Source organism: Mixophyes fleayi, chromosome 7, assembly GCF_038048845.1.
Source record: "Mixophyes fleayi isolate aMixFle1 chromosome 7, aMixFle1.hap1, whole genome shotgun sequence".
Classification (NCBI taxonomy): Eukaryota; Metazoa; Chordata; class Amphibia; order Anura; family Limnodynastidae; genus Mixophyes; species Mixophyes fleayi.
In genome coordinates this window covers 68,684,594-68,710,796 of record NC_134408.1, presented here as the reverse complement: position 1 = coordinate 68,710,796, position 26,203 = coordinate 68,684,594, and the positions used below count along the sequence as shown (strand labels likewise).

Sequence of the window (26,203 nt, the reverse complement as noted above, 5' to 3'; positions counted from 1 at the left end):
CTTTAAAAGAGTGACCACCCTCGGATCCTGGCAAAGCGTACGAAGGGCTTCATCCACAAGAGCTACATGCTTGGTAGAATCGCAATGGTATACCAGCTCCTCCCTCACTTTCTCCAGCTGCTTCTGCAAAAGCCTGATCAGGGGAATCACCTGACTCAAGCTGGCAGTGTCGGAACTGACTTCTCGTGTGGCAAGTTCAAATGGCTGCAGAACCTTGCACAACACGGAAATCAGTCTCCAGTGCGCTTGACTCAGGCGCATCCCCACTCCTTTGCCTATGTCGTAGGTGGCTGTGTAGGCTTGAATGGCCTTTTGCTGCTCCTCCATCCTCTGCAGCATATAGAGGGTGGAGTTCCAGCGCGTTACAACCTCTTGTTTGAGGTGATGGCAGGGCAGTTTCAGACTTTTTTGATGGTGCTCCAGTCTGCGGTAGGCACTGGCAGAATGCCGAAAGTGTCCAGCAATTTTGCGCGCCACCGCAAGCATCTCCTGCACACCCCTGTCACTCTTGAGGTAATGCTGCACCACCAAATTAACAGTGTGTGCAAAACATGGGACGTGCTGGAAATTGCCCATATTTAATGCCCACACAATGTTACTGGCATTGTCTGACACCACAAATCCCCATGAGAGTCTAAGTGGGGTAAGCCACTGGGAGATAATTTCCCTCAGTTTCTCTAATATGTTGTCAGCGTTGTGCCTCTTATTAAAGCCTGTAATACACAATGTTGCCTGCCTTTGCACGAGCAGCCGTTGTGTAGATGCTGCTTCTGATGCAGCTGCTGCTGTTGCTGCGGAAGGCGATGCATCTACCCAGTGGGCTGTCACAGTCATATAGTCATTCATTTGCCCTGAACCACTTGTCCACATGTCCATGGTTAAGTGGACAGTGGGTACAACCGCATTTTTAAGAGCACTGAGGACACTTGCTTGTACTTCTCTGTACATCTTTGGTATCCCCTGCCTAGTGAAGTGGAATCTCAACGGGATTTGGTACCGGGGACACAATACCTCCATCAACCCTCTAAATCCCACTCCACTGATGGCGGACACCGGGCGCACGTCTAACACCAACATAGCAGTTACAGCCCCAGTTATCCGCTTTGCAATAGGGTGACTACTATCGTATTTTGTGGTCATGGCAAACGACTGTTGGACGGTCAATTGTTTTGTGAAAGAATTAGCGGTCTTACGACTTCCCCTCTTGGAAGATGACCGACTAACAGCAGCAACAGCAGCAGTGGCAGTAATAGGCGTACCGCTGCAGGATTCCTCGGATGAATCCCGTATTGAAGAGGACTCAGTCTGGCTGGTGACTTGGGCTGCAGGACTGAATCTGATGGAGATCGTGGAGGAAGTTGACGAGGAGGGTGTTGCTGGTGTGTATCCAACAGGACCAAGGGATTTAGGTGTCCCTGTACTGATGACGGTCCTAGCCCCAGTTCTTGAACTAACCACTGAACTATGAAGTTTATTCAGGTGACGTATAAGGGAGGATGTCCCTAGGTGGGCAAGATCCTTACCCCTGCTTATTTGAGCTTTACATAAGCTACATATGGCCATACATTGGTTGGCCGGATTTGGATAAAAATAACTCCAGACCGAAGAGGTGCATTTTTTGGTCTTCTGACCAGGCATGACAATGGGCTTTTTAATCCCATGGACATCAGCTGTTTCCCCCCCTGGTGCCTCATTTACAATAACCACACCAATATCCTCATCATCAAGTTCCTCCACAGCGCCAGCTACATCAATAGCCTCCTCCCGAGCCACCTCTTCCCGTACAGTGATGGGAAGGTCAGGCTTGACAACCACCAATACCCTTGGACTCGCCTTGGGGATTTGTGATAATTTCTCTTTAGAAGGCAGAGTTGTTTGCTGTTTTGTTGCTGACAGCATAACTCTCTTTAATTTTTTGTAGGGGGGGAGGAGTAGGAGGGCTAAGATCCTTTGGTGAAGCTGAACCACTAGTCATGAACACGGGCTAGGGCCTAAGCCGTTCCTTGCCACTCCGTGTCGTAAATGACATATTGGCAACTTTACGTTTCTCCTCAGATGATTCTAAGTTTCTCTTTTTGCTACTTTTACTGAACTTGGGCTTTTTGGATTTTACATGCTTTTTGGATTTTTTTATCTCCTCCAATGTCCCTGTGGCCACCAATACGTTGGTAGGACAATCAGAAAACTTTCTATCAGAATAGGAGAGCACATCAGAAATATTAAGAACCAACTTCTGACTCATAGTGTTTCCGAACATTTTTCCACGCACCATCAGCATGACCCCTCATTACTAAAATTTCTGGGAATCTGTAAGGTTAAGAAATTATGGCGTGGTGGTGATTATATCAAGCACATTTCAAAAATTTAAACAAAATGGATCTATAGTTTAAAAACATTGTGACCCAATGGTCTTAACATCAACATTGATATTAACAGTTTTTTGTAAACTGTCATTTATATACTACTTTTTATTTCAACTCCATAGTAGCTTTCTGCTAACTTATTTTAACCTTTTCTTATTTATTTATTTTTAGTTTTATTGTTTATTACATGTTTATCGCACTTCAATTTAAGTACTCCAGTCTAAGAGCTCAACTTGTTAAATATGCTCTTACTAACAAGGATTGTGATTACCACACTTAATATGGGTCTGAGAGACCGCCCCACATGGATGTCAATCCAGCGGAGGACCAATTGGAAGCTGTTCCTCTATGGCCGCCTCCCCTTATATAGAGCAAACTGAAGACTGCAATTTAACACAGTTCTACTGTCCCTGACGAAGGCCTACGTGGGCGAAACGCGTAGGTTCCTTACTGTACATTTCTTTCATACATTTTTTAACTCATGAGCAACACTTTAATCTTTTTTCAAAACATCAGCGGTATCGCGCCTCTGCGCATGCGCATCACCTAGGGCAACGCGAACAACCAGCTGTTCAGAGAGGAGGGGCGCCCGGCCAGGAATTCCTCATCGCTCTGCTGTAGGACTCAGGAGAACCGTTCAGTTGCACGTGGAGACCATTATACTAGACCAGGACTGTTCTGGGGAATATATCCGGTTTTAGGTTAGTGCCTGTTCAGCTCTTGCTGATTTTACACTATGTGTATGAACTCACTGTCTTTTGATTACACGCAGTGTGTATATTTTTCAACTGCCAGCACATACAATCAGGACTAGTAACTCTTTGTGTACAGTTCCTTCATCAATAAGGATTTGTTGTATTTAGAAAACCCGAGCACTGGACTTATTGGATTCCCTGCTGCCACATGTTTGGTGAATGCAGGTATTCAGCCATTATTGTTCTTTTCATTTTATAATACAGCTGTACATCATTGTTATATCTGTTTCACTGTACATAGTTATTGTGGAATTGTGTTTATGTTGATCATTTTATATGTGCCGGCACACTACTTTTTAGTTTTGACCATTGTTATTGTATAGAATTAAACAGGCTTACAGCCATTTGACACCCACCCCATATCTTATCATCTCTTTCACATCAAGCGCCTGGGAACCTCCTTCTTACTACCTATTAAAAAGGAGTGGCCCCAGCACGGAACCTTGAGGTACTCCACTTAAAACTTTTGACTAATTAGAAAATGTTCCATTTATCACAACTCTCTGTTCCTTACTCTCTAACCAGTTTTTGATTCAAGTACAAATGTTGTTTCCCAGACCAAGTTCTCTTATTTTGTAAACCAACCTATTGTGTGGCACTGTATCAAAGGCCTTTGCAAAATCTAAGTAGACCACATCTACTGTGCTGTCCTTTTCTAAGTTCCCACTAACTTCCTCGTAGAAACTAATTCGATTAGTTTGACATAACCTATTGTGACAGGATGGACCGCCTATGCTACCCTGTCTGTTGTTGCTGGGAACCGGCTGGGCTTACTTTGCCACCGTTCCCTTTCGTTATCAAAAAAAGCACCCTCTTGCCGCAGTAGGAGGGGCTTACACGAGCGGCCACCACTGGACTCCTATACCGGCATCCAGAACCGGGTTTCTTCTGGGTCACTGACGCTGCTAGCGTATCTCGTTGCTGGTGTACCTGGCTGGTAACTCCGGACCTCTTACTATGGATCCGGGTTGCTGTGAATGGATCCCCCCTGGCTTATCACATGGAGCAGGGCTGTATGGGTAGCCGGCAGAGCTTTGGTACTGGAATAGCTTGAGACAGCCGGAGAACGGATTCGATTTTAGGGTCTAATCTGTAAGGGTGTGCACCGGCCACTTTTGGTGTTTTGGGTTCTGATTAGCTTGAGGTTTTGGGTTCTGATTTTGGGTTTTGGGTTCTGATTTTTTTTTAAAAAAAGCATAAAAAGTGCTAAAATCCATATTTCTTTTTTTTTTTTTTTTTCACTCCTTCACTATTATTAACCACAATAACATTCATTTCCACTAATTTCCAGTCTATTGTGAACACCTCACACCTCACAATATTGTTTTTAGTCCAAAAAATTGCGCCGAGGTAGCTGGATGTCTAAGCAAAGCGACACAAGTGGGCGGCACAAACACATGGCCCATCGTAGGTGGCTGTATAAGCTTGAATGGCTTTTTTGCTGCTCCTCCATCCCCTGCAGCATATAGAGGGTAGAGTTCAAGCACGTCACTACCTCTCGTTTTAGTTGATGGCAGGACAGGTTCATGCTTTTTTGATGTAGCAGGAACAGTGAACGTAGTTTAATATCTGATACTAATATTTCTGCACTGCAGAAACAGTGAATGTTGTAATATAGATTGTAGTTCCTATTTTTTGGGACTGCAGAAACAGTGAACGTAGTAATATAGATTGCAGTTCCTATTTTTTGAGACTGCAGAAACAGTGAACGTAGTAATATAGATTGCAGTTCCTATTTTTTGGGACTGCAGAAACAGTGAACGTTGTAATATAGATTGCAGTTCCTATTTTTTGGGACTGCAGAAACAGTGAACGTAGTAATATAGATTGCAGTTCCTATTTTTTGAGACTGCAGAAACAGTGAACGTAGTAATATAGATTGCAGTTCCTATTTTTTGGGACTGCAGAAACAGTGAACGTTGTAATATAGATTGCAGTTCCTATTTTTTGGGACTGCAGAAACAGTGAACGTAGTAATATAGATTGCAGTTCCTATTTTTTGGGACTGCAGAAACAGTGAATGTTGTAATATAGATTGCAGTTCCTATTTTTTGGGACTGCAGAAACAGTGAACGTAGTAATATAGATTGCAGTTCCTATTTTTTGGGACTGCAGAAACAGTGAACGTTATAATATAGATTGCAGTACCTATTTTTTGGGACTGCAGAAAAAGTGAACGTAGTAATATAGATTGCAGTACCTATTTTTTGGGACTGCAGAAAAAGTGAACGTAGTAATATAGATTGCAGTACCTATTTTTTGGGACTGCAAGAATATATTGCTCTAGAATATTTTTTATACTTTTTAAAAAAACAAATTTTTTTTTTTTTTTTTTCATTTTTTAAAGATTTTTTTATAATTATAAAATTACTATGGACTTAGCAGAAAAAAACACAGGACAAGTCACAAAAGCACCACTGAACTCAGCAGGACAGACACTGGCAAAAGCACCACTGGAATCAGCAGGACAGAGCACTGGACAAAGTACTACTGGACTCAGCTATACAGAGCACTGGACAAAGCACCACTTGCCTAAGCTAATCAGCAGGACAGAGCACAGGATCTCAACAACTTCCCTCTTCAGTGATCGCAGGGAGAATGAAGATGGCGGCCGCGAGCAGGGCATTTATGACATCCGAGTCTCGCGAGATCCGACGTGAGACTTGGATGTCATAGCCTCATTTTGGATTCCTTTGGCAGCCGGAAGTACCCGAACAGTGCTCGGATCCCGTCGGATCCGCACTGTTCGGGTGGGCTCGGATTACCGAAATCCGAGCCCGCTCATCTTTACTAATCTGTAGATCACAGGAAAACAGCAAGCAAGATGGTTTATTTGCTCACAAACACTGGTGGAAGGTTCCAGTATGATCAGGTCAGATGACAATTCAGAAGAACACCTATATGCTCACAAAGCTCATCATTTATACAGTTCAGAAATAGTCTATTTTTAGAAACAGGATATACTCTATTCACACCAACAGAAATTTACATGCATTTGAAGGCTAACAAAATTTACACTTATCTATGAAATTCACTCTGGCAAAGGCCACACAGTAACGACCCCCTGCTAGGCCTTTGGCCAGAGCAGGTATGACACTTCATCACAAAACTTCGTTAGCACTTTCTGCTATCAGACTTCAAACATATACCTTAGACATGAATGCATTTCCTCTAACTAAGATATGCAAAGCAGTGGCGCACACAGGGGGGGTTTCTGAGTCTCCAGAAACCCCCCCCCCGGCGCTAACTAAGTGGCCGCCATAGCGGCACTATCCTAAACAGCAGCCGCGGCGCTGTCAAAGAAGCGTCCGCGGTGGCGCTGTATTGTATACAGCACCGCCGCGGACGCTTCTTTGACAGCGCCGCGGCTGCTGTATAGGACAGAGCTGCCGATACTGAGCTGCTCTCTCTCGTGTGTTTTTGTTTGTTTTTTTGGGGGTCGGGGGGGGAAGAAACCCCCCCTGACAATCCTGCGTGCGCCCCTGCAAAAGGCTTTCAAAACAAAGACTTATTGTATCAGATATATACATCCGAAATAGGCATTTCCTATAGCAAGGTTAAACAGAAAAAACAATTTTTTTTACCCTGGTCTCAGAGATAACGACTTCCTATCTTACACTAAACAAGAATAAGTGCAAATGCAATTACATAAATAAGTGCCCTGCACTATTTGCTTTAAATACATTTTTACCAAAAGTTATTTAATAGTGATCCAGTCACACCTATCACTCACAAATCCATGCTGATTCCCACTAATAATCTTATTGTGCACCAAGTAATCCTGAATACTGTCCTTTAATATACCTTTCAGTAGTTTCCCCACTATTGATGTCAGGCTTACAGGTCTATAATTTCCTGGTTGTGATCTCGTTCCCTTTTTATACATCGGCACCTCACATCTGCTATTTGCCAATCTCTTGGTACTGAGCCTGATGAGATTGAACCTATGAAAATTAAGAATAGCGGTCTAGTTATTTCTGAGTTTACATCCATAAGAACCCTTGGGTGTATGCCATCTGGACCTGGAGCTTTATTTATTTTAATATTCTTCAGTCACCTTTGCACTTCTTCCTTTGTCAGCCAAGTATTAATTAATGGTATGGTTTTATATCTGTTTTTATGTATTATTCCTACCATTTGTTCAACTTTAGTAAATACTGAATAAAAGAAAGTGTTTAATACCTCTGCTTTTTCCTTAGTATCATTTATCAATTCACCCATCTCCCTTCTTAGGGGTCCTATATTATCTTTTTAATCCCTTTGCCATTTATATACTTAAATTGTATTGTGATGTACCTTTACTTCATTATTTATTTTAGTTTTAATTTTAAACCACCATTGTAAGGTTTATTCTTAAACCTCCAGTGTAAGGTAGCAACAGCATTTTCAGTGGTTTATTTTCTGCATGCATCCATGAAAGGGTTAGGATCAGTGCTCGGAATGTGCCAGCATGTGTATACTCTGCAAGCATGCGTTTTTGCTGACACTTAATGAACAAATATACAATACTGCCCCCCAGAATGCAGAGACTGCTAGATTAGTTTGTGATTCTTGTGTGTAGGGAGGAGTTGGTTGGTTGCAAGGTGGGGTGCGAGTTGCAGGGCTGCAGGAGTAATGTCACAACAGTGTGTCATAGTTGATTAGTCAACTGTTACACTGCCGCACCATATTGTGTGGACCTGATTCATCACAGCACGTATACTGAGCGCATTGGTATGATTTACCAACTGAGTGCCATTTTATGTTGAATTTCTTGTTTTTTAACTTCCAGGCTCATGTTATATTGTCCAAATGTTTGTGTGGATTGATCTCTGCTGTACAGTATGTTTTTTTTTTTTTTTAATGATCAAACACTGATTTTGTTGGAGGTACCAATAAATATAAGCTTAATTTTATTGATAATTTACATTTTTATTCCTGTGAATGGTTGTGTAGGTAGGGCCCGAATGCACTGCTTTGCACAGGGACCTATAATGCTGTTAAGATGACCCTGCACTCTATTAGCACTGTTTGTGATTGCAGCTCAGACTAGGTAGCGGTACTGTTCTGGGGGAGTGATACATACCAAAGCACTACTGAAAAAGAGTAAGTTGCTCACAAGTGAACAGCCAGTTTAATTGCATAAACACCAATATCACAAAGGTTTTCTGTGTAGCATTATTCATTTTCCTTAGTAGTTTAAAATGATTTGTAAAATATGTCACAACGTATCCAAAATCCCGTGAACAAAGATAACAAATAGCATTAAAGAGTTAAAAAAATAACTTACCTTAATTTAAGTCGATATAGTACGACTCGATACAAGTAACTAATGGGCAAGTGCCTTCTACGACCACTAGATACAATAATTGGATGGACTGCTGCAACCATATATCCTCTTAAGTAGTACTCTTCCACTTTACTTGGAATATCAAGCAATGATTTAATCCGAATGGTATTGGTATTCAGTGATGCTAAGAAAAAATAAGCAAAAGTGATTCACCAGTTTATAAAGCTTCCAGCATATATTATTAAAATAATGTGTTCTTCTCAAACAAAAATGTCATTCTTTCATACAATATTATGGGCAATATAATATATTCATACATATGTATCTCTGCTCATCATGTTGAATCAATGATTTATTAACAATCAGTGTGGCTATGCATATTATTAAAACCCACATTGTTCAGAGATTTTATTGCAGATTGATTTTTAATAATTTTTGCTTTAAAAAAGAAGAACCAATTGATTAGTGTAGCCATATGCTTTTAGATTTAATTTCACAATGCTTCCAATAAGAATGTTATGTTTTGCTGTAAATTCTTTTGTCTCACACAAGGCCATCATCACTAAAGTCTGGGTTTATTCTCGTACCATATCATTCTTATGCCATAATAACTCTATTGCCTACATCTGGGCTGACTATATATTCAGACTAATTGTTATGGGTCTTTTAGTTTATAAAGGAACTGCCATATAAAAATGTCCAGGAGTCTATAATTGTTTTTTGTTATGTAGATTGAAGTTTTAATATAGATGATTTTTATATATAAAATAAATATTGCGTAGTTTTTAACACATACTGTTGTGTGTTTGCTCAATTTCATTATATTATATGCAATTTTCATTTGAAGACAGTCCCATTATGAGTGGTAGATTGTAATAAAGGTTTTCTTGGTGGTAGCAGTGCCCAGTCCAATAAGTAGGTCTAGATTTTCCATATTTAAACTCAACATAGCAAGTGTGACCCTTACAAAAGATACATTTTAGTTGAGGTAAACGGTTACTACTGCATAGTCCAGTGCACTGAGATAATGTTTTGATGGCTATTGCAATTAATAGCAGTATAGAGTATAAGGCTTACTGAGTATATTAATAAGTGTCTCAGAGTGGGCATTAAATAATTGAGTGGTTAAGTGTGGGATCAGGCATGATAAAAGAATATGTTTTAAATTACCACCGCCCATTATGAAAGTTGCTGCTTAGCATTCATCTCAGTAACAGCAGATCTCTTACTGCACCAGTCTACCAGTCGCTACAATGACAGACTCTATACTGTATTTACTAGAGATTCTCACTGACCCCGTGTTTTGGTTTTGGTTTTGGATCTGGATTACCGTCATGTTTAGGTTTTAGTTTTGGTTTTGCCCAACCACCCTTGCGTGTTTTGGTTTTGGTTTTTGTTTTGTTTGGTTTTGTTTTGCAATTTTGTTTAAAAATCAATGTTTTTGGGCATAAAATAACCGAATTTAGTGCTCCACCTGTTTCTTGTATAAGTAATGTAATTGTAAAGCTATATAATTATGAAAAAAACAGTTTAATTCCTGGTAGGCCATCATTAATTCTACACACAAACCAGAGTGTCTTTCTCTCCATCTATGCATTTTTGCAATGCAGCCATCGTCTTTGGGTGTATATTACACCCTACACTTATAGTTAAATATCTAAAGAAATGGACAAAGGCAGTTTGGTTTCTGTCTCTCTAGGCCCCCCTCCACTTGTAGAAAATACTAAAAAATTTAGCCATAATAGACTGTACAATATAAATAGAAATGGACAGAGGCAGTTTGGTTTCTGTCTCTATAGGCCCCCCTTCACTTGTAGAAAATAGTAAAAAATTCAGCTGTTGTAGACTGTAGAATATAAAAAGAAATGGACAAAGGCAGTTTGGTATCTGTCTGCATCAGACCCCCTCTCCACTAGGAGTAAAAAAGAAAACTATTCAGCCGTTATAGACTCTAGAATGTAAATAGAAACTGAGAAAGGCAATTTGGTATCTGTCTGCATCATCCTCATCAACATTATCATTATCGCCCTCGTCGCCTACACAAATCTCCCCCTCATCCTCTTCTAATTCCAAAGTGGCATCCTCAATTTGTGTATCACCAACTACACTTGGGCTGTTCAGGCACACATCAGCAGAACTGCTGAAAGGGCACTTCTTTATGGGTACACAAACAGAATGCTCACGATTAGACATACCACTGGTGGATGGACTCTCCACAGGGATTGGTGTCATTTCTGATTCTGAGCATACATTATCCTCTAATGCCTTACTGTTTTCTTGCAGCTTGGATTTCCCGCGTAACAGTAGTTGTGCACCACTTTTAGACTCCAAATTACTTGGTCTTGCTTGGTCACGAGTGACCGTACAAGAAGATGGCTCAGTAACATTTTTGATCTGCCACTAATAGAGAAAGGCAAAGGCCTCATTCTTTCTTTGCCACTGCATGTGTAGAATGGCATGTTGGCAATTTTTTTTTATCGGCAGCTAACTTTTCCTCAGCTACACTTCTTTTTCGCTTCAACACGGTGAATTTTTTTTGGTGTGTGTTTTTCCCTGCTTTAAAAAGACTATGTACTTTTACATAGGCTTGTCCAGATGATGTACTGGGAACACTACCATTAGGACTGGTGCTAGCACTTGCTTGCTTATTCTGCTCATATGTGGACTGCTTTGAATCCATTTTAATAAGCCCAAAGCGCTTGTAGCGCAAAAAATTGTATAGATACTGCTGATAAATATCACTTTTGACAGCCAGAAAAATTAGTGTTTCACACTGAGGAATATGGGACACCCCAAAGCACTTATAGTGCAAAAAATTATATAGATACTGCTGATAAATATCACTTTTGACAGCCAGAAAAATTAGTGTTTCACACTGGGGAATATGGGACACCCCAAAGCACTTGTAGTACAAAATATTGTATAGATACTGCTGATAAATCACTTTTGACAGCCAGAAAAAATAGTGTTTCACACTGGGGAATATGGGACACCCCAAAGCACTTGTAGTGAAAAAAATTGTATAGATACTGCTGATAAATATCACTTTTGACAGCCAGAAAAATTAGTGTTTCACACTGGGGAATATAGGACACCCCAAAGCACTTGTAGTGCAAAATATTGAAGAAAAAAAAGCCTCCTCTATCCTCCTCTCTTCCTGCTCTAACAATTGCTAATAGAATAGGTAATAATAATAGAGCTGAATAGATTAGAATTGAAATAATAATACAAAGAATAAGGTGTACAATTATCGCTCAGTCCCTGCTCTAATACAGCCTGTGACCTAACCCTGCTCTCTCCCTCTGTCAAATGGCGATGGATTGCTGTGGAGGCGGATATTTATGCTTTTCAAATCTCGCGAGAACAGAGCTCTGAAATACGAATACGTCACGATGACGTTTTGCCTCGATTCCGAATGGGCGGGAGAGTCGGCTCGGTACTCGGATAGGCGAAGTTCGGGTGGGTTCGTATCTCTGGGAACCGAGCCCGCCCATCTCTAGTAATTATAAAATTCTATCCTCAGCACTTTTTCTGTTGCATATCTTCTTTTTCCTCCAGAGCCCCCTCCCCTTTTTAACATGCCGATCTATTGTAATGAATGTGTTATGCATGAAGGGTGTCAATGACATAGCAGATTTTCATTCTCTGAGAGCTATTAATAATTTAGGGCTAGCTTAGAAACAGCTCAGACCAAATATTGCTTCATAGAAGTCTGTTGTTATTCCTACATCTATCACATGAGCATTTCAACAGTTGCTGAAATACTGCTTGGATTTTGTGTACAAAATTCCAAGCACTGTTTTTCCTGATAGGTTTCAATAGCTGTTTATTGCACACTTTCTCTGGAACCTTGCTTCATCAAACTCTAACTTTAAAGAAACACAATAGCCAAAATATAAAATGTATTAAAATGTAATCCCATTTTTGTACAAAATAGATCTAAAGATTTTGTTTTGCAAATGGAAGCCCTATTCTATTAATAATTATTTGCTAAATACACTCTAGCAATGTTTCTAGCACTTACGTTTTCTGCCGCTAATCCATTTTCAGTGCAATCCTGTGCTGTGTCTGTACTGGTCATAGACTGGGAGCACAGTATGGAAACTTTCTCACAATGCGATATTGTTAATGATTTTACCAATGACTGAAGTCCTGATCCGAATGACGATTCATCATACTCCCCTACTCTCCCAAAGTGTTAGGGAGACTCCCGAAATCCAGGTAGGTCTCTCAGACTCCCGGGAGAGCAGGGCATTCTCCCACATTTGCCCACTTTACAGTGAAGTGGGCAGATTTAAAGCCTCCACAGGGCTGGACTGGCCATCTGGCACTTCTGGCAAATGCCAGAAGGGCCGATGGTAAGATGGGCCGGTTCGAGCAGTCAGTGCACTGAACGGTCTGTGCACCGACACTTCCTGGGCACATGTGCCGCGCGCAGCACATGTGATCAGTACAGGTCCTGGAAGGCAGCTGGCAAAGAGCGGGCAGGAGACAGAAACAGAGAAGAAGCGGAAAAGGTAAGTAGGGATGTGCACCGGCGACTTTTGAGGTCTCGTGTTTTGTGTTTTGGATCCGGATTTTCATTATTTTTGGGGTTCGGATTTGTCTCGCAAAACACTTGACGAAAGGTCTCGGTTCGGATTTAAGGTTTTGGATTCGGATTTTTTTGGGAAAAAACATAAAAAGTTTAAAAATCAAGTTTTTGGGCTTATTTTCACTCCTATGCTATTAGTAACCTCAATAACATTCAATAACAAGCATTTCCACTAATTTACAGTGTATTCTGAACACCTCACAATATAGTTATTAGTCCAAAACGTTGCAACGAGGTATCTTTCTGGACTGCGTAGAGGAGTGGGTCACCACAATATATATAATAAGAAAACCATCAACTTGTATGATTCGCACCAATAAATGTACCTGGACTGCGTAGAGGAGTGGGTCACCACAATATATATTAAAAACCCTGAACTTGTATGATTCGCACCAATAAATGTACCTGGACTGCGTAGAGGAGTGGGTCACCACAATATATATTAAAAACCCTGAACTTTTATGATTCGCACCAATAAATGTATCTGGACTGCGTAGAGGAGTGGGTCACCACAATATATATAATAAGAAAACCATCAACTTGTATGATTCGCACCAATAAATGTACCTGGACTGCGTAGAGGAGTGGGTCACCACAATATATATTAAAAACCCTGAACTTTTATAATTCGCACCAATAAATGTATCTGGATTGCGTAGAGGAGTGGGTCACCACAATATATATAATAAGAAAACCATCAACTTGTATGATTCGCACCAATAAATGTACCTGGACTGCGTAGAGGAGTGGGTCACCACAATATATATTAAAAACCCTGAACTTTTATGATTCGCACCAATAAATGTATCTGGACTGCGTAGAGGAGTGGGTCACCACAATATATATAATAAGAAAACCATCAACTTGTATGATTCGCACCAATAAATGTACCTGGACTGCGTAGAGGAGTGGGTCACCACAATACATATTAAAAACCCTGAACTTTTATGATTCGCACCAATAAATGTATCTGGACTGCGTAGAGGAGTGGGCACTGGGCACCACAATAAAATATATAAAAAACCTTCAACAGGTCTGCATTACACTGCACATACGGCTGCTCCTCCATCCTCTCCATCATATACATGTTGGAGTTTTAGCGTGTGACAACCTCTTGTTTTTGATAATGTCAGTGCATTTTGAATATTTTTCAATTTGCCCCACACCACTGAATGTACTTTATCTATGATACGCATCTATCTATCTTGACTGCGTAGTGTGGTGGCCCCGGTACACAATTTGGTACCGAGGCCACAATATAATTAAAAAACCCTCCACGGGTCAGAATTCCACCAAAAAAGGGTATGGACTGCGTAGTGTGGTGGCCCCGGTACACAATTTGGTACCGAGGCCACAATATAATTAAAAAATTGGGCATCAACTGTCACCGTTGTTTAATATCTGATACACCTAAATATGGACTGCACAGTGGAGTGGCCCCGGTAGTAAATTTGGTGCCGGGGCCACAATACCTCCTCCAACTTCCAAGTGTAGTGTTTATAAAGACAGACAGCGTCGAAGTGTTATTAGTTGACTTTCTTAACCCTAAAATTGTCCCTGTTGCAAATATTCGTGCAATGGACAGTTACTTTTTTATTGAAAGACTCAAGCTTTCAAGTGTAGTGTTTATAAAATATAAACAACAATACAGTAGTTTTAGAGCACGTCAATACCTCTTGTTTTAAATTATGACAGGGCATTTTAATTTTGGTTTAATTTCTTGAATTTGTTTAAATTTGGTTTTACTTTTTGAACATGGCAAACGACTGTTGATTGGTCATATAATGCAAAAAAAAAGTTCCAAGATGGAATTGTCCTTGGGCCCTCACACCCACCCTTATGTTGTTGAAATAGGACATGCACACTTTAACAAACCAATCATTTCAGCGACAGGGCCTACCAAGCAACTTTGGCTGAAATGATTGGTTTGTTTGGGCCCCCACACCAAAAAAGCTATTCATCTCTCCCTGTACAGACTAAACGGGCTCTACTGAGGCAAGATGTCATCCTCATCCTCAACCTCTGATTCCTCTCCCCCTACAGTGTGTACTTCCTCCTCATCACACATTATCAATTTGTCCCCGCTGGACTCCACAACCACAGGTCCCTCTGTAGTATCTGGAGGGCAGTGCTGTACTTCATTGAGGAATTGATTATTCATTTTTATAAACATCATTTTTTCAACGTTGTGAGGAAGCAACCTCCTTCGCCGCTCACTGACCAGGTTCCCCGCTGCACTAAAAACTCTTTCCGAGTACACACTGGAGGGGGACAACTCAGGTAAAATAGAGCCAGTTTGTACAGGGGCTTCCAAACTGCCTTTTTTTCCTGCCAGTAACAATATGGACTGTCTGACATGTCTACTTGGATGGTGTCAGCAAAGTAATCATCCACAATTTTTTCTATTGTGACAGCATCCAATGCAGCGAGAGTAGACATGTCTGCAATGGTTGGCAGGTCCTTCAGTCCGGACCAGATGTTATAAGCATCCCCGCCAGTGCCTCTTTTGGGAAAACTGAGCTTTTTCCTCGCAGCCATAGATGTGGAAGAAAATGAGGGTGGAGCTGTTGGCATGTCACGGTCCTCTTCAGAGGACAATCTCCTGACCAGCAGGTCTTTGCACCGCTGTAGACTTGTGTCCGCCGGAAACAGAGACACAACATACGCTTTAAACCGAGGATCGAGCACGGTGGCCAGAATGTATTCCTCTGACTTTAAGAGAGTGACCACCCTCGGATCCTGGCAAAGCGTACGAAGGGCTACATCCACAAGAGCTACATGCTTGGTGTAATCGCAATGGCTTACCAGCTCCTCCCTCACTTTCTCCAGCTGCTTCTGCAACAGCCTGATCAGGGGAATCACCTGACTCAAGCTGGCAGTGTCGGAACTGACTTCTCGTGTGGCAAGTTCAAATGGCTGCAGAACCTTGCACAACACGGAAATCAGTCTCCACTGCGCTTGACTGAGGCGCATCCCCACTCCTTTGCCTATGTCGTAGGTGGCTGTGTAGGCCTGAATGGCCTTTTGCTGCTCCTCCATCCTCTGCAGCATATAGAGGGTGGAGTTCCAGCGCGTCACAACCTCTTGTTTGAGGTGATGGCAGGGCAGTTTCAGACTTTTTTGATGGTGCTCCAGTCTGCGGTAGGCACTGGCAGAATGCCGAAAGTGTCCAGCAATTTTGCGCGCCACCGCAAGCATCTCCTGCACACCCCTGTCACTCTTGAGGTAATGCTGCACCACCAAATTAATGGTGTGGGCAAAACATGGGACGTGCTGGAAATTGCCCATATTTAATGCCCGCACAATGTAACTGGCATTGTCTGACACCACAAATCCCCATGAGAGTCCAAGTGGGGTAAGCCACTGGGAGATAATTTCCCTCATTTTCTCTAATATGTTGTCAGCGTTGTGCCTCTTATTAAAGCCTGTAATACACAATGTTGCCTGCCTTTGCACGAGCAGCCATTTTGTAGTTGCTGCTACTGATGCAGCTGTTGCTGTTGCTGCGGAAGGGGATGCATCTACCCAGTGGGCTGTCACAGTCACAGTCCTTCGTTTGCCCAGAACCACTTGTCCACATGTCCGTGGTTAAGTGGACAGTGGGTACAACCGCATTTTTTAGAGCACTGAGGACACTTGATCGTACTTCTCTGTACATTTTTGGTATCGCCTGCCTAGTGAAGTGGAATCTCGACGGGATTTGGTACCGGGGACACAATACCTCCATCAACCCTCTAAATCCCACTCCACTGATGGCGGACACCGGGCGCACGTCTAACACCAACATTGCAGTTACAGCCGCAGTTATACGCTTTGCAATAGGGTGACTACTATCGTATTTTGTGGTCATGGCAAACGACTGTTGGACGGTCAATTGTTTTGTGAAAGACTTAGCGGTCTTACGACTTCCCCTCTGGGAAGATGACCGACTAACAGCAGCAGTGGCAGTAGTAGGCGTACCGCTGCAGGATTCCTCGGATGAATCCCGTATTGAGGAGGACTCAGTCTGGCTGCTGACTTGGGCTGCAGGACTGAATCTGACGGAGATTGTGGAGGAAGTTGACGAGGAGGGTGTTGCTGGTGTGTATCCAACTGGACCACGGGATTTAGGTGTCCCTGTACCGATGAGGGTCCTAGCCCCAGTTCCTGAACTAACCACTGAACTATGAAGGTTATTCAGGTGACGTATAAGGGAGGATGTTCCTAGGTGGGCAAGATCCTTACCCCTGCTTATTTGAGCTTTACATAAGCTACATATGGCCATACATTGGTTGTCTGGATTTGGATAAAAATAACTCCAGACCGAAGAGGTGCATTTTTTGGTCTTCTGACCAGGCATGACGATGGGCTTTTTCATCCCATGGACATCAGCTGTTTCCCCCCCTGGTGCCTCATTTACAATAACCACATCACCATCTTCATCATCAAGTTCCTCCACAGCGCCAGCTACATCATCAATAGCCTCCTCCCGAGCCACCTCTTCCCGTACAGTGATGGGAAGGTCAGGCTTGACAACCACCAACATCCTTGGAACCTGCCTTGTGGATTTGTGATAAATTCTCTTTAGAAGGTAGAGTTGTTTGCTGTTTTGTTGCTGACAGCATAACTCTCTTCAATTTTTTGTAGGGGGGGGGAGGAGGAGGAGGGCTAAGATCCGTGGGTGAAGCTGAACCACTAGTCATGAACACGGGCCAGGGCCTAAGCCGTTCCTTGCCACTCCGTGTCGTAAATGGCATATTGGCAACTTTACGTTTCTCCTCAGATGATTTTAAGTTTCTCTTTTTGCTACTTTTTCTTAACTTGGGCTTTTTGGATTTTACATGCCCGGTACTACGAGATTGGGCATCGGGCTTGGAAGACGACGTTGATGGCATTTCATCGTCTATGTCATGACTAGTGGCAGCAGCTTCAGCATTAGGAGGAAGTGGGTCTTGATCTTTCCCTACTTTATCCTCCAAATTTTTGGTCTCCATTATATGTAGCACAAGATACTGCAGAATGTGTGAACTTGGTAATATTGCAGTACCAATGGACTAATACTGCTGGATTGGTTTTGCAAATTTGGTTATAATTATATATTTTTTTTTTAATTTTTAATTTTTAATTTTTTTTTACTTTTTTTTTATTCTTTAAAAACTTAGGAATAATGGGGAAATAACTATGCCCTTAGAAGCACAGAGCACAGGACACAGCACCGCTGGACTGAACAGGACACGGCACAGGACCCAGCAGCACTACGGAACTCAGCAGGACAGAGCACAGGACACAGCACCACTGGACTGATACTGCAGAATGTGTGAACTTTGTAATATTGCAGTACCACTGGACTTTTACTGCTGAATGTGTGAACTTGGTAATATTGCAGTACCAATGGGCTTATACTTCAGGATTGGTTGTGCAAATTTTGTGGTAATTAAAAAAAATTAAATTAGTTTTTGGTATTTTTTTAAATAACTTTTTTTTATTTTTTTAAACACAGGGGAATATTTGGGAAATAACTATGCCCTTAGAAGCACAGAGCACAGGACACAGCACCACTGGACTGAACAGGACACAGCACAGGACCCAGCAGCACCACTGACCTCAGAAGGACAGAGCACAGCACACAGCACCACTGGACTGATACTGCAGAACACAGCACAGCACAGCACAGAACTAAACAGCACAGCACAGAACTAAACAGCACAGCACGAGATCTACCAGGACAGAGGACAACCTAACACACCCTCCCTCTACCCTGATCAATGCCCGAGTGAAGATGGCGGCGACTAGCGGGGAATTTATAGGATCCGAGTATCGCGAGATCCGACAACGGGATTATGAGTCAGAGCCTCAGTTTCAGATTTGAATTTGGCGCCAATACCCGGATCTGTCTCGGATCCGACTCGGATCGGCAACGTTCGGGTGGGCTCGGATTTCAGAAATCCGAGTGCGCTCATCTCTAAAGGTAAGTAAACCAAATGGGGGGTTGGAGAAGAGAAAAGGTGCCACACAAAAAACGGGGGGGGGGGGGAAGAAAAGAAAAGGTGCCACACAAAAAACAGGGGGGGGAGGGGGAGAGAAAAGGTGCCACACAATAATGGGGGGGAGGGGGAAAGAAGAGAAAAGGTGCCACACAATAATAGAGGGGGGGAGAAGAGAAAAGGTGCCACACAATAACAGGGGCGGGTGGGGTAAGAGAAAAGGTGCCACACAGAAGACGGGGGGGGGGGAGAAAAGGTGCCACACAAAAAATGGAATAATATGATTTGGGCCACTACTGTGTGGCATAATTTCAACTGGGGGCACTATAGTGGCATAATTTCAATTGGGGGGCACTATTGTGGCATAATATGATTTAGGGGCACTATTGTGGCATAATATCGACGGGGGGCACTATTGTGGTAAAATATGATTTTGGGGCACTACTGTGTGGTATAATATGATTTATTATATTATGATCACACTGTACTGCTTGTGAAGGCAGAGCTGCTTGCAATTAACAGTATTGCACACAGTATTGCCTGTGTATTTCTCTAACATTTGTCTAAAATGATAGCCATGTTACATAATAGGGGCTCCCTGTCTTAAATACCCCAGGCCCCCCCAAGTGGTAATCCAGCTCTGTTTAGCAGGAGGGAGCGGATAGCTGCTCCAAGTCTCTGCATAGGACACAGACTGCAAGGCAAGCCGAGGAGCTCTAAGTCTCACAAGATTTGGTAATCTTGTGAGACTAAGAGCTTCCCTGCTCACTCTACAGGAAGTTCCCACCCTGATGAATGTCAGCAGCACCAGAAGCATAGATAAGTACAGTGGGCTGGGGGTGTCATAATGTGCCTCGGGGATGGCGTGATAAATGTAATGTTTTATTTTAATGTATGTATCATTGCCCCATGTTGGCCACACCCACAGCACAATGTGGTCACGCCTTTTTCGGTGCCACCCAGACCTCCCGTAGACCAACTTTAAAAAGTTAGTAAGTATGTGATTCATGCATACACACTATAGACATTTTAAACGATTTTTAAACAATTTATCATACGAACTGTGATTTTTGTCTGTCATGACTAGAGATGGGCGGGCTCGGTTCCCCGAGAACCGAACCCACCCGAACTTTGGCTATCCGAGTCGGTACTCTCCCGCCCGCTCGGAATCCAAATCGAGGCCGAACGCCATAGTGACGTCGTCGGATCTCGGGGCTCGGTTCTCGCGATACTTGAAGATTATAAATACACGCCTCCACAGCAATCCATCGCCATTTGACAGAGGGAGAGAGCAGGGTGTAGTCACAGGCTAATTAGAGCAGGGACAGAGAATACAATATTCTGAATCCAATTGAGCTAACAAAAATCGCTAGAGAAGAGAGGAGGATAGAGCGTTTTTTTTTTTTCAATATTTGGCACTTAAAGTGCTTTTTGGGTGTCCCCCATAATTTTGCCTAAATATTTCTGGCTGTCAAAATTACTATCTGTCAGCAGATTAACCAAATAATTTTTAGCACTCCCCAGTGCTTTTTGGGTGTCCCCCATAATTTTGCCTAAATATTTCTGGCTGTCAAAATTACTATCTGTCAGCAGATTAACCAAATAATTTTTAGCACTCCCCAGTGCTTTTTGGGTGTCCCCCATAATTTTGCCTAAATATTTCTGGCTGTCCAAAGTTTTATCTGTCAGCAGATTAACCAAAATTTTCTTAGCTCTCGCCAGTGCTTTTGGGGTTTCCCCCATAATTGTGCATAAATATTTCTGGCAGTCAAAAGTCATATTTGTCAGCAGTATCTACCAAATAATTTTTAGCACTACAAGTGCTTTGGGCTCAGAATGGATTCAAAGCAGTCCACATATGAGCAGAATGAGCAACCAGGTTCTGTCACCAATCCTGATGGTAGTGTTCCCAGTACGTCATCTGGACAAGGCGATGTCACACTACACAGTGTTTCGAAATCAGTCCAAAAAACACACACCAAAATTTTTTTTACTGTGTTGAAGCAAAAAGGAAGTGTAACTGAGCAAAAGTTAACTGCCGATAAAAAAAAAAATTGCCAACATGCCATTCTACACACGCAGTGGCAAAGTGAGAATGAGGCCTTCACCTTTCTCTATTAGTGGCAGATCCAAAAAAGTTACCGAGCCTACAATTGGTGCACAACTACTGTTGCGCGTCAAAGCCGAGCTGCAAGATAACAGTAAGGCATTAGAGGATAATGTTTGCTCTGATTCACAAGTGACACCAATCCCTGTGGAGAGTCCATCCAACAATGGGATGTCTAATTGTGAGCATTCTGTTAGTGTACCCATAAAGTAGGGACCTTTCAGCAGTTCTGCTGATGTGTGCCTTAATAGCCCAAGTGTAGCCGGTGATAAACAAATTGAGGATGCCACTTTGGTATTAGAAGAGGATGAGGGGGAGATTTGTGTAGACGACGAGGGCGCTAATGAGGATGTTGATGAGGATGAGGTTGTTTGTGTAAGTCCTGCACCAGTGGCAGCAGTTCTGGCATGTGACAATAAAAAGACCATTGTCATGACTGGGCATAAAGCAAAAAATCCACTTCTTATGTGTGGAATTATTTCTACCCAAATCCAGACAACAATTGTATAGCCATTTGTAGTGTATGTCAAGCCACTGTCAGTCGAGGGAGGGACCTTAACCATCTTGGAACCTCGTCTATATTACGCCATTTAACGAGAGTTCATGGCAAAGTGTTGGGAAAAGCTGAAAGTTCTTCCAAAAAAGTTACAAGCACTCTATCATCAGCTAGGACCCTCAGGTCACCGACATCCCGACGGCTAAAAAATACACCCACAACACCATCCTCATCAATATCCTCAGTAGCGCTCGGAGTTAGCCTGGCATTCCACTTATTAAGGCTGGATGACTCCTGAACTATTATTGATTCCTCAGAAGAAGGCGTTAGTCCCACTGCTGCTGCTGTTGCTGCTGCTGGGGGTGAATCGTCAGCCCAGAGGCAGGTCAAGTAAATGAGCAGTCCTACATTTCAGCAATTAACTGTGAAACAATCATTTGCTAGGGTAAGCAAATATGACAGCAGTCACCCAGTCGCCAAGCGAATCACAGAGGCCATGGCTACCATGTTAGTGTTAGATTTGCGTCCAATCTCCACAATAAACGCAGCTGGTTTTTCACAGTTAATTGAGGTTTTATTCCGCGCTACAGAATTCCATTGCGACACCATTTCTCCCGTAAAGCAATTCCACAACTATACCAAAAAGCGTGTAAAAATGTAGAGATTGCGCTGAAAAATGCCATACTGTCCACTTAACCACAGATATGTGGACACGTGGAAGTGGCCAAACCAAAGACTATATGACTGTGACAGCCCACTGGGTTGGTCATTCACCTTCACCAGCAGGAAGAGCAGCAGCATTTACACTACTACGTAACTGTCACGGTTACAACAGCTAGGAGTCACGAATATGGTGAAAACACTCTGTTTATTTGCAGAAAAGTATAAATAGCAGGTAATCAAGAGTAGTAGTAAATACCAGGTGCAAGCTGATGCAGGAAGTAATATGAATGTTCAGAAACCAGCAGGTACACAGCTAATGCAGGGAAGCAGGAGGTATGAACAGATTCCAAGCAGCATGTAACCAGAGGAGCAAGGCAGGAGGAAGAATCCACAGGGTGCAACAACAGGATATGACATCAATAACCAGCAATGCGTGCTAAGAGTGACAGGTATAAATAAGGAAAATGAGACCATACCCAGGTGCATGAGATAATTAGTGAACAGAAAGGTTAACCCCTAAAGCACAAGAAATGCACAATAGTAGCACCTCTGAACATCAGAGGTACTGCTGCAAACACATAAAAAGAACAAATACAAATAATAAAGTATAAAAGGTAGGAGCTGCCAGGCGGATCGTGACACTTTGCAATACCTAAGCTGCCCACCCTCCAGTGTGTACTCTGAACGAGTATTCAGTACAGCCGGGAACTTAGTCAGTGATCGCCGTTGAAGGTTACTTCCCGAAAATGTGGAGAAAATGATGTTTATAAAAATGAACTACATATTCCATGAGGAAGGCCTTCACCATCAAAGACATCCAAGCACTGACTGTTCTCTAATGGCGGATTCAAGCGGCGATGAATTGATGGTCTGTGATGATGACGTACACACTAATAAGGGTGAGGATGAAGCTGAAGATGATGACGATAACATCTTTTTAAAACTTTCTATGTAAGTGTAGAGTGCAATCTACCCCCAAAGAGGAAAGGGACTTGTGGCATTTCCATATCACTTACCGTCTTGAAAGGCTGCTGTTTGGGCAATTTATCCTTAAGGGTAGGGTGTCATAGACAGAGTGACCCCAAACTGGCTTTGTCCATTTCTCTTAATATTGTACAGTCTATAACGGCTGAATTTTTTGGTATTTTCGACAAGTGGAGGGGGGCCTATAGAGACAGAAACCAAACTGGCTTTCTCCATTTCAATTAATATTGTACAGTCTATAACGGCTGAATTTTTTGGTATTTTCGACAAGTGGAGGGGGGCCTATAGAGATTAATGAAGGCCTACCGCGTGAGAGAGGAGGATGCTGGGTCCCGACACCTGGCGGATTTGTAAGTTTTTGCTTTGTTGTTTTTTCTCTGGCTGACCCGCGGCACCCCTGTGACAGCGCCGCGGCAACCCTGGGAGCCACGGCTCACACTTTGGGAACTGCTGCCTTAGACTCACTCTACATTTGCCTTTGGATAATGAGGAAGGTTCACTCTGACCATGTCCTCCAAAGCCAAGCTCCTATTCTGCCTGTTAGAATACTTTGACAGGATGGACTGCCTATGCCTCCCTGTCTGTTGCTGCTGGGAAACGGCTGGGCTTACTTTGCCACCGTTCCCTTTCGTTGTCCCAAATGAGCCCTCTCACCGCAATAGGAGGGGCTTACAAATGCTGCCCCCACTGGACTCCTTTACCGGCATCCAGAATCAGGTTTCTTCTGGATAACTGACGCTGCTAATGTACCCTGTTACTGGTGTACCTGGGCTGGTACTTCAGACGTCTTCCTATAGGTCAGGGTTGCTGTGGATGGATCTCCTTGGCCTATCACACTGGCCAAGGCTGCTGGGTAGCGGGCAGAGTGGTGGTACTGGATGCTGGGTCCAAACCTCAGAAAGAGATGGAAATTGATTAGATTTTGGGTCTAATCTGTAGGTCACTGGATTTTCAGCATGGAAGACGTTTTCAAGCAGGTCTTCGAAACAAGTGATGTTTATTTGCAGTCACACTGATTGAAGGTATCAGTGATTAAGTCACATGAAACCAGAAGAACAATTTCCAATACAAGTCAGTGCTTTTTATACAGATTTGGGCACAGCCTCAAGGGGTAAGCCAGCCCCCTTGAGGTCTGAGCTATTTTTAGAATCAGGATGGAATTTGTTTTCCCACACATGGATTTACATGCAATGCAAAGCTAACAATATTTACAGTTCTCTGTGATATCCTAAAACTTGCTGTAATTTCCTGAATCTTATTTTGGACACAGGAAATGTAATAACAAGTATAATAAAACCCTCCTGTGCCTTCAGGTGCTTGACCCTCACACATCAGAAGGTCTAATTAACATGAGATTAACATGGGTCCTTTCTTCATGCAGCTGCAGAATGCACATTCCCAAAAGAAAGTCACAAACCCCAAACAAGTCATTTCCCCACATCACGATACACAAAAGACTTCCTCCACAAAGGCTTATTGCATCAGATATATACCTCAGAAATCATGCACTTCCTCTAGCAAGGTTAAAACAAATGAATATCTTCCCCTGGTCTCAGAAATAAAGATATCTCTTTTACCAACATACCCACAATATCAAAAATAAGTACATTTGCAATTATATAAATAAGTGCCCTGCGCTATTTCCTTTACATAAATTTATACCATAAGTTATTAGGGTTACCGGGTTTCACCCGGGGGATCCGGCTCTTTCTGTCGAGACAGTCCACCTGCATTGCTGTGAGCCTTTCCTTGCTTGTGAATCATGTGAAAGTCATAAATTTGAAGGCAAGGCAACAGCGCAATAATCTGCAATTTTCCCCTGAGGTGTGATGTACCCACCTTAAAGGATAATGATCAGTCACCACAGTAAAATGTTGTCCATACAACTGTGGGGTCTAAGTTCATATGTTCATATGAGAATGATGGAAAAGTTATCTTATTATTTATGGCCCTTAAGCTATAATCATAAACTAAGCTAATCAGACATAAGTTTTAAGGTATACCCTAATGTGGCACATATGAATATGTCTTAGTTTGTACTGATATATTCAGTAGGTGGGCTGAAGGTTGGCCGGTTAGCAAAGCCACAGCAAAAAACGCTGCAAAAAAGGTGATAGCAGAAATAGTCTGCAGATACGGGATTCCTGAAGTGATTGAGTCAGACAGAGGAGCTCATTTTACGGGAGAAGTCATGCAGAATATAATGTCAGATCTAAAGGTCACCCAAGCATTTCACACCCCTTACCGACCGCAAGCCAGCGGAAGAGTAGAGAGGCTAAATGGTACATTGAAATTAAAAATCCAGAAAGCCATGAGAGAAACAGGGAAAACATTGGTAGAATGTTTGCTTATAGCCTTATTCGCTGTTAGAACCACACCATTGAAAAAACTGAAGTTAAGCCCCTATGAAATATTTTTCGGGTCAGTACCAAAAACAGGTTGCTATTTTCCCCAAGTGTTACAGCATAAGCATGGGGACTTAACAGGGTATATGTTGTATCTCACAAAACAACTTACTAATTTGCATGCACAAGTATTCTCCTCTCTTCCTGATTCAGGTTCCCTGAGTAACCCTCACCAACTGGAAATTGGAGACTGGGTGTATCTCAAAAAGCACGTAAGGGGAACCCTTGAATTCAGATATACGGGACCGTATCAAGTTGTGTTGACGATCCCCACATCAGTCAAGGTTCTGGAAAGAGACACCTGGATACACGCATCTCATTGCAAAAAGACCAAAATAACGATTGAACCTCCGGCAGAAAAATGAGATGTTATATCTTTTTGTGTGTTGCAATAATATACATAAGTCCTACAGGTGAACAGGAAAATGGGTCAATGTAGTTGTACTCCGAGAGATATGAAACACTCAAAAGAGTGGAGATATGTTGGTTATACATGTGTCCCCCCATAGTAGAAGTGAGAAATCAATGAATGAAAGATTGTTGCAGAAATTTATCCATGGTCCCAACATCAACACTCGAGACCGTCCATAGAGTTAAAAGTCAA

At 42.5% G+C, this 26,203-nt stretch overlaps 1 protein-coding gene across 1 annotated transcript in view; it reads right to left on the bottom strand.

Moving 5' to 3' along the window:
* The window catches only part of RFTN2 (raftlin family member 2), a 239,736-nt gene that overhangs the window by 174,246 nt on the left and 39,287 nt on the right, over positions 1-26,203 (bottom strand). The window contains exon 2 of the mRNA XM_075179952.1: positions 8,388-8,571. Coding sequence (XP_075036053.1) covers positions 8,388-8,571 — 184 coding nt within the window. The remainder of the gene's footprint in view (positions 1-8,387; positions 8,572-26,203) is intronic.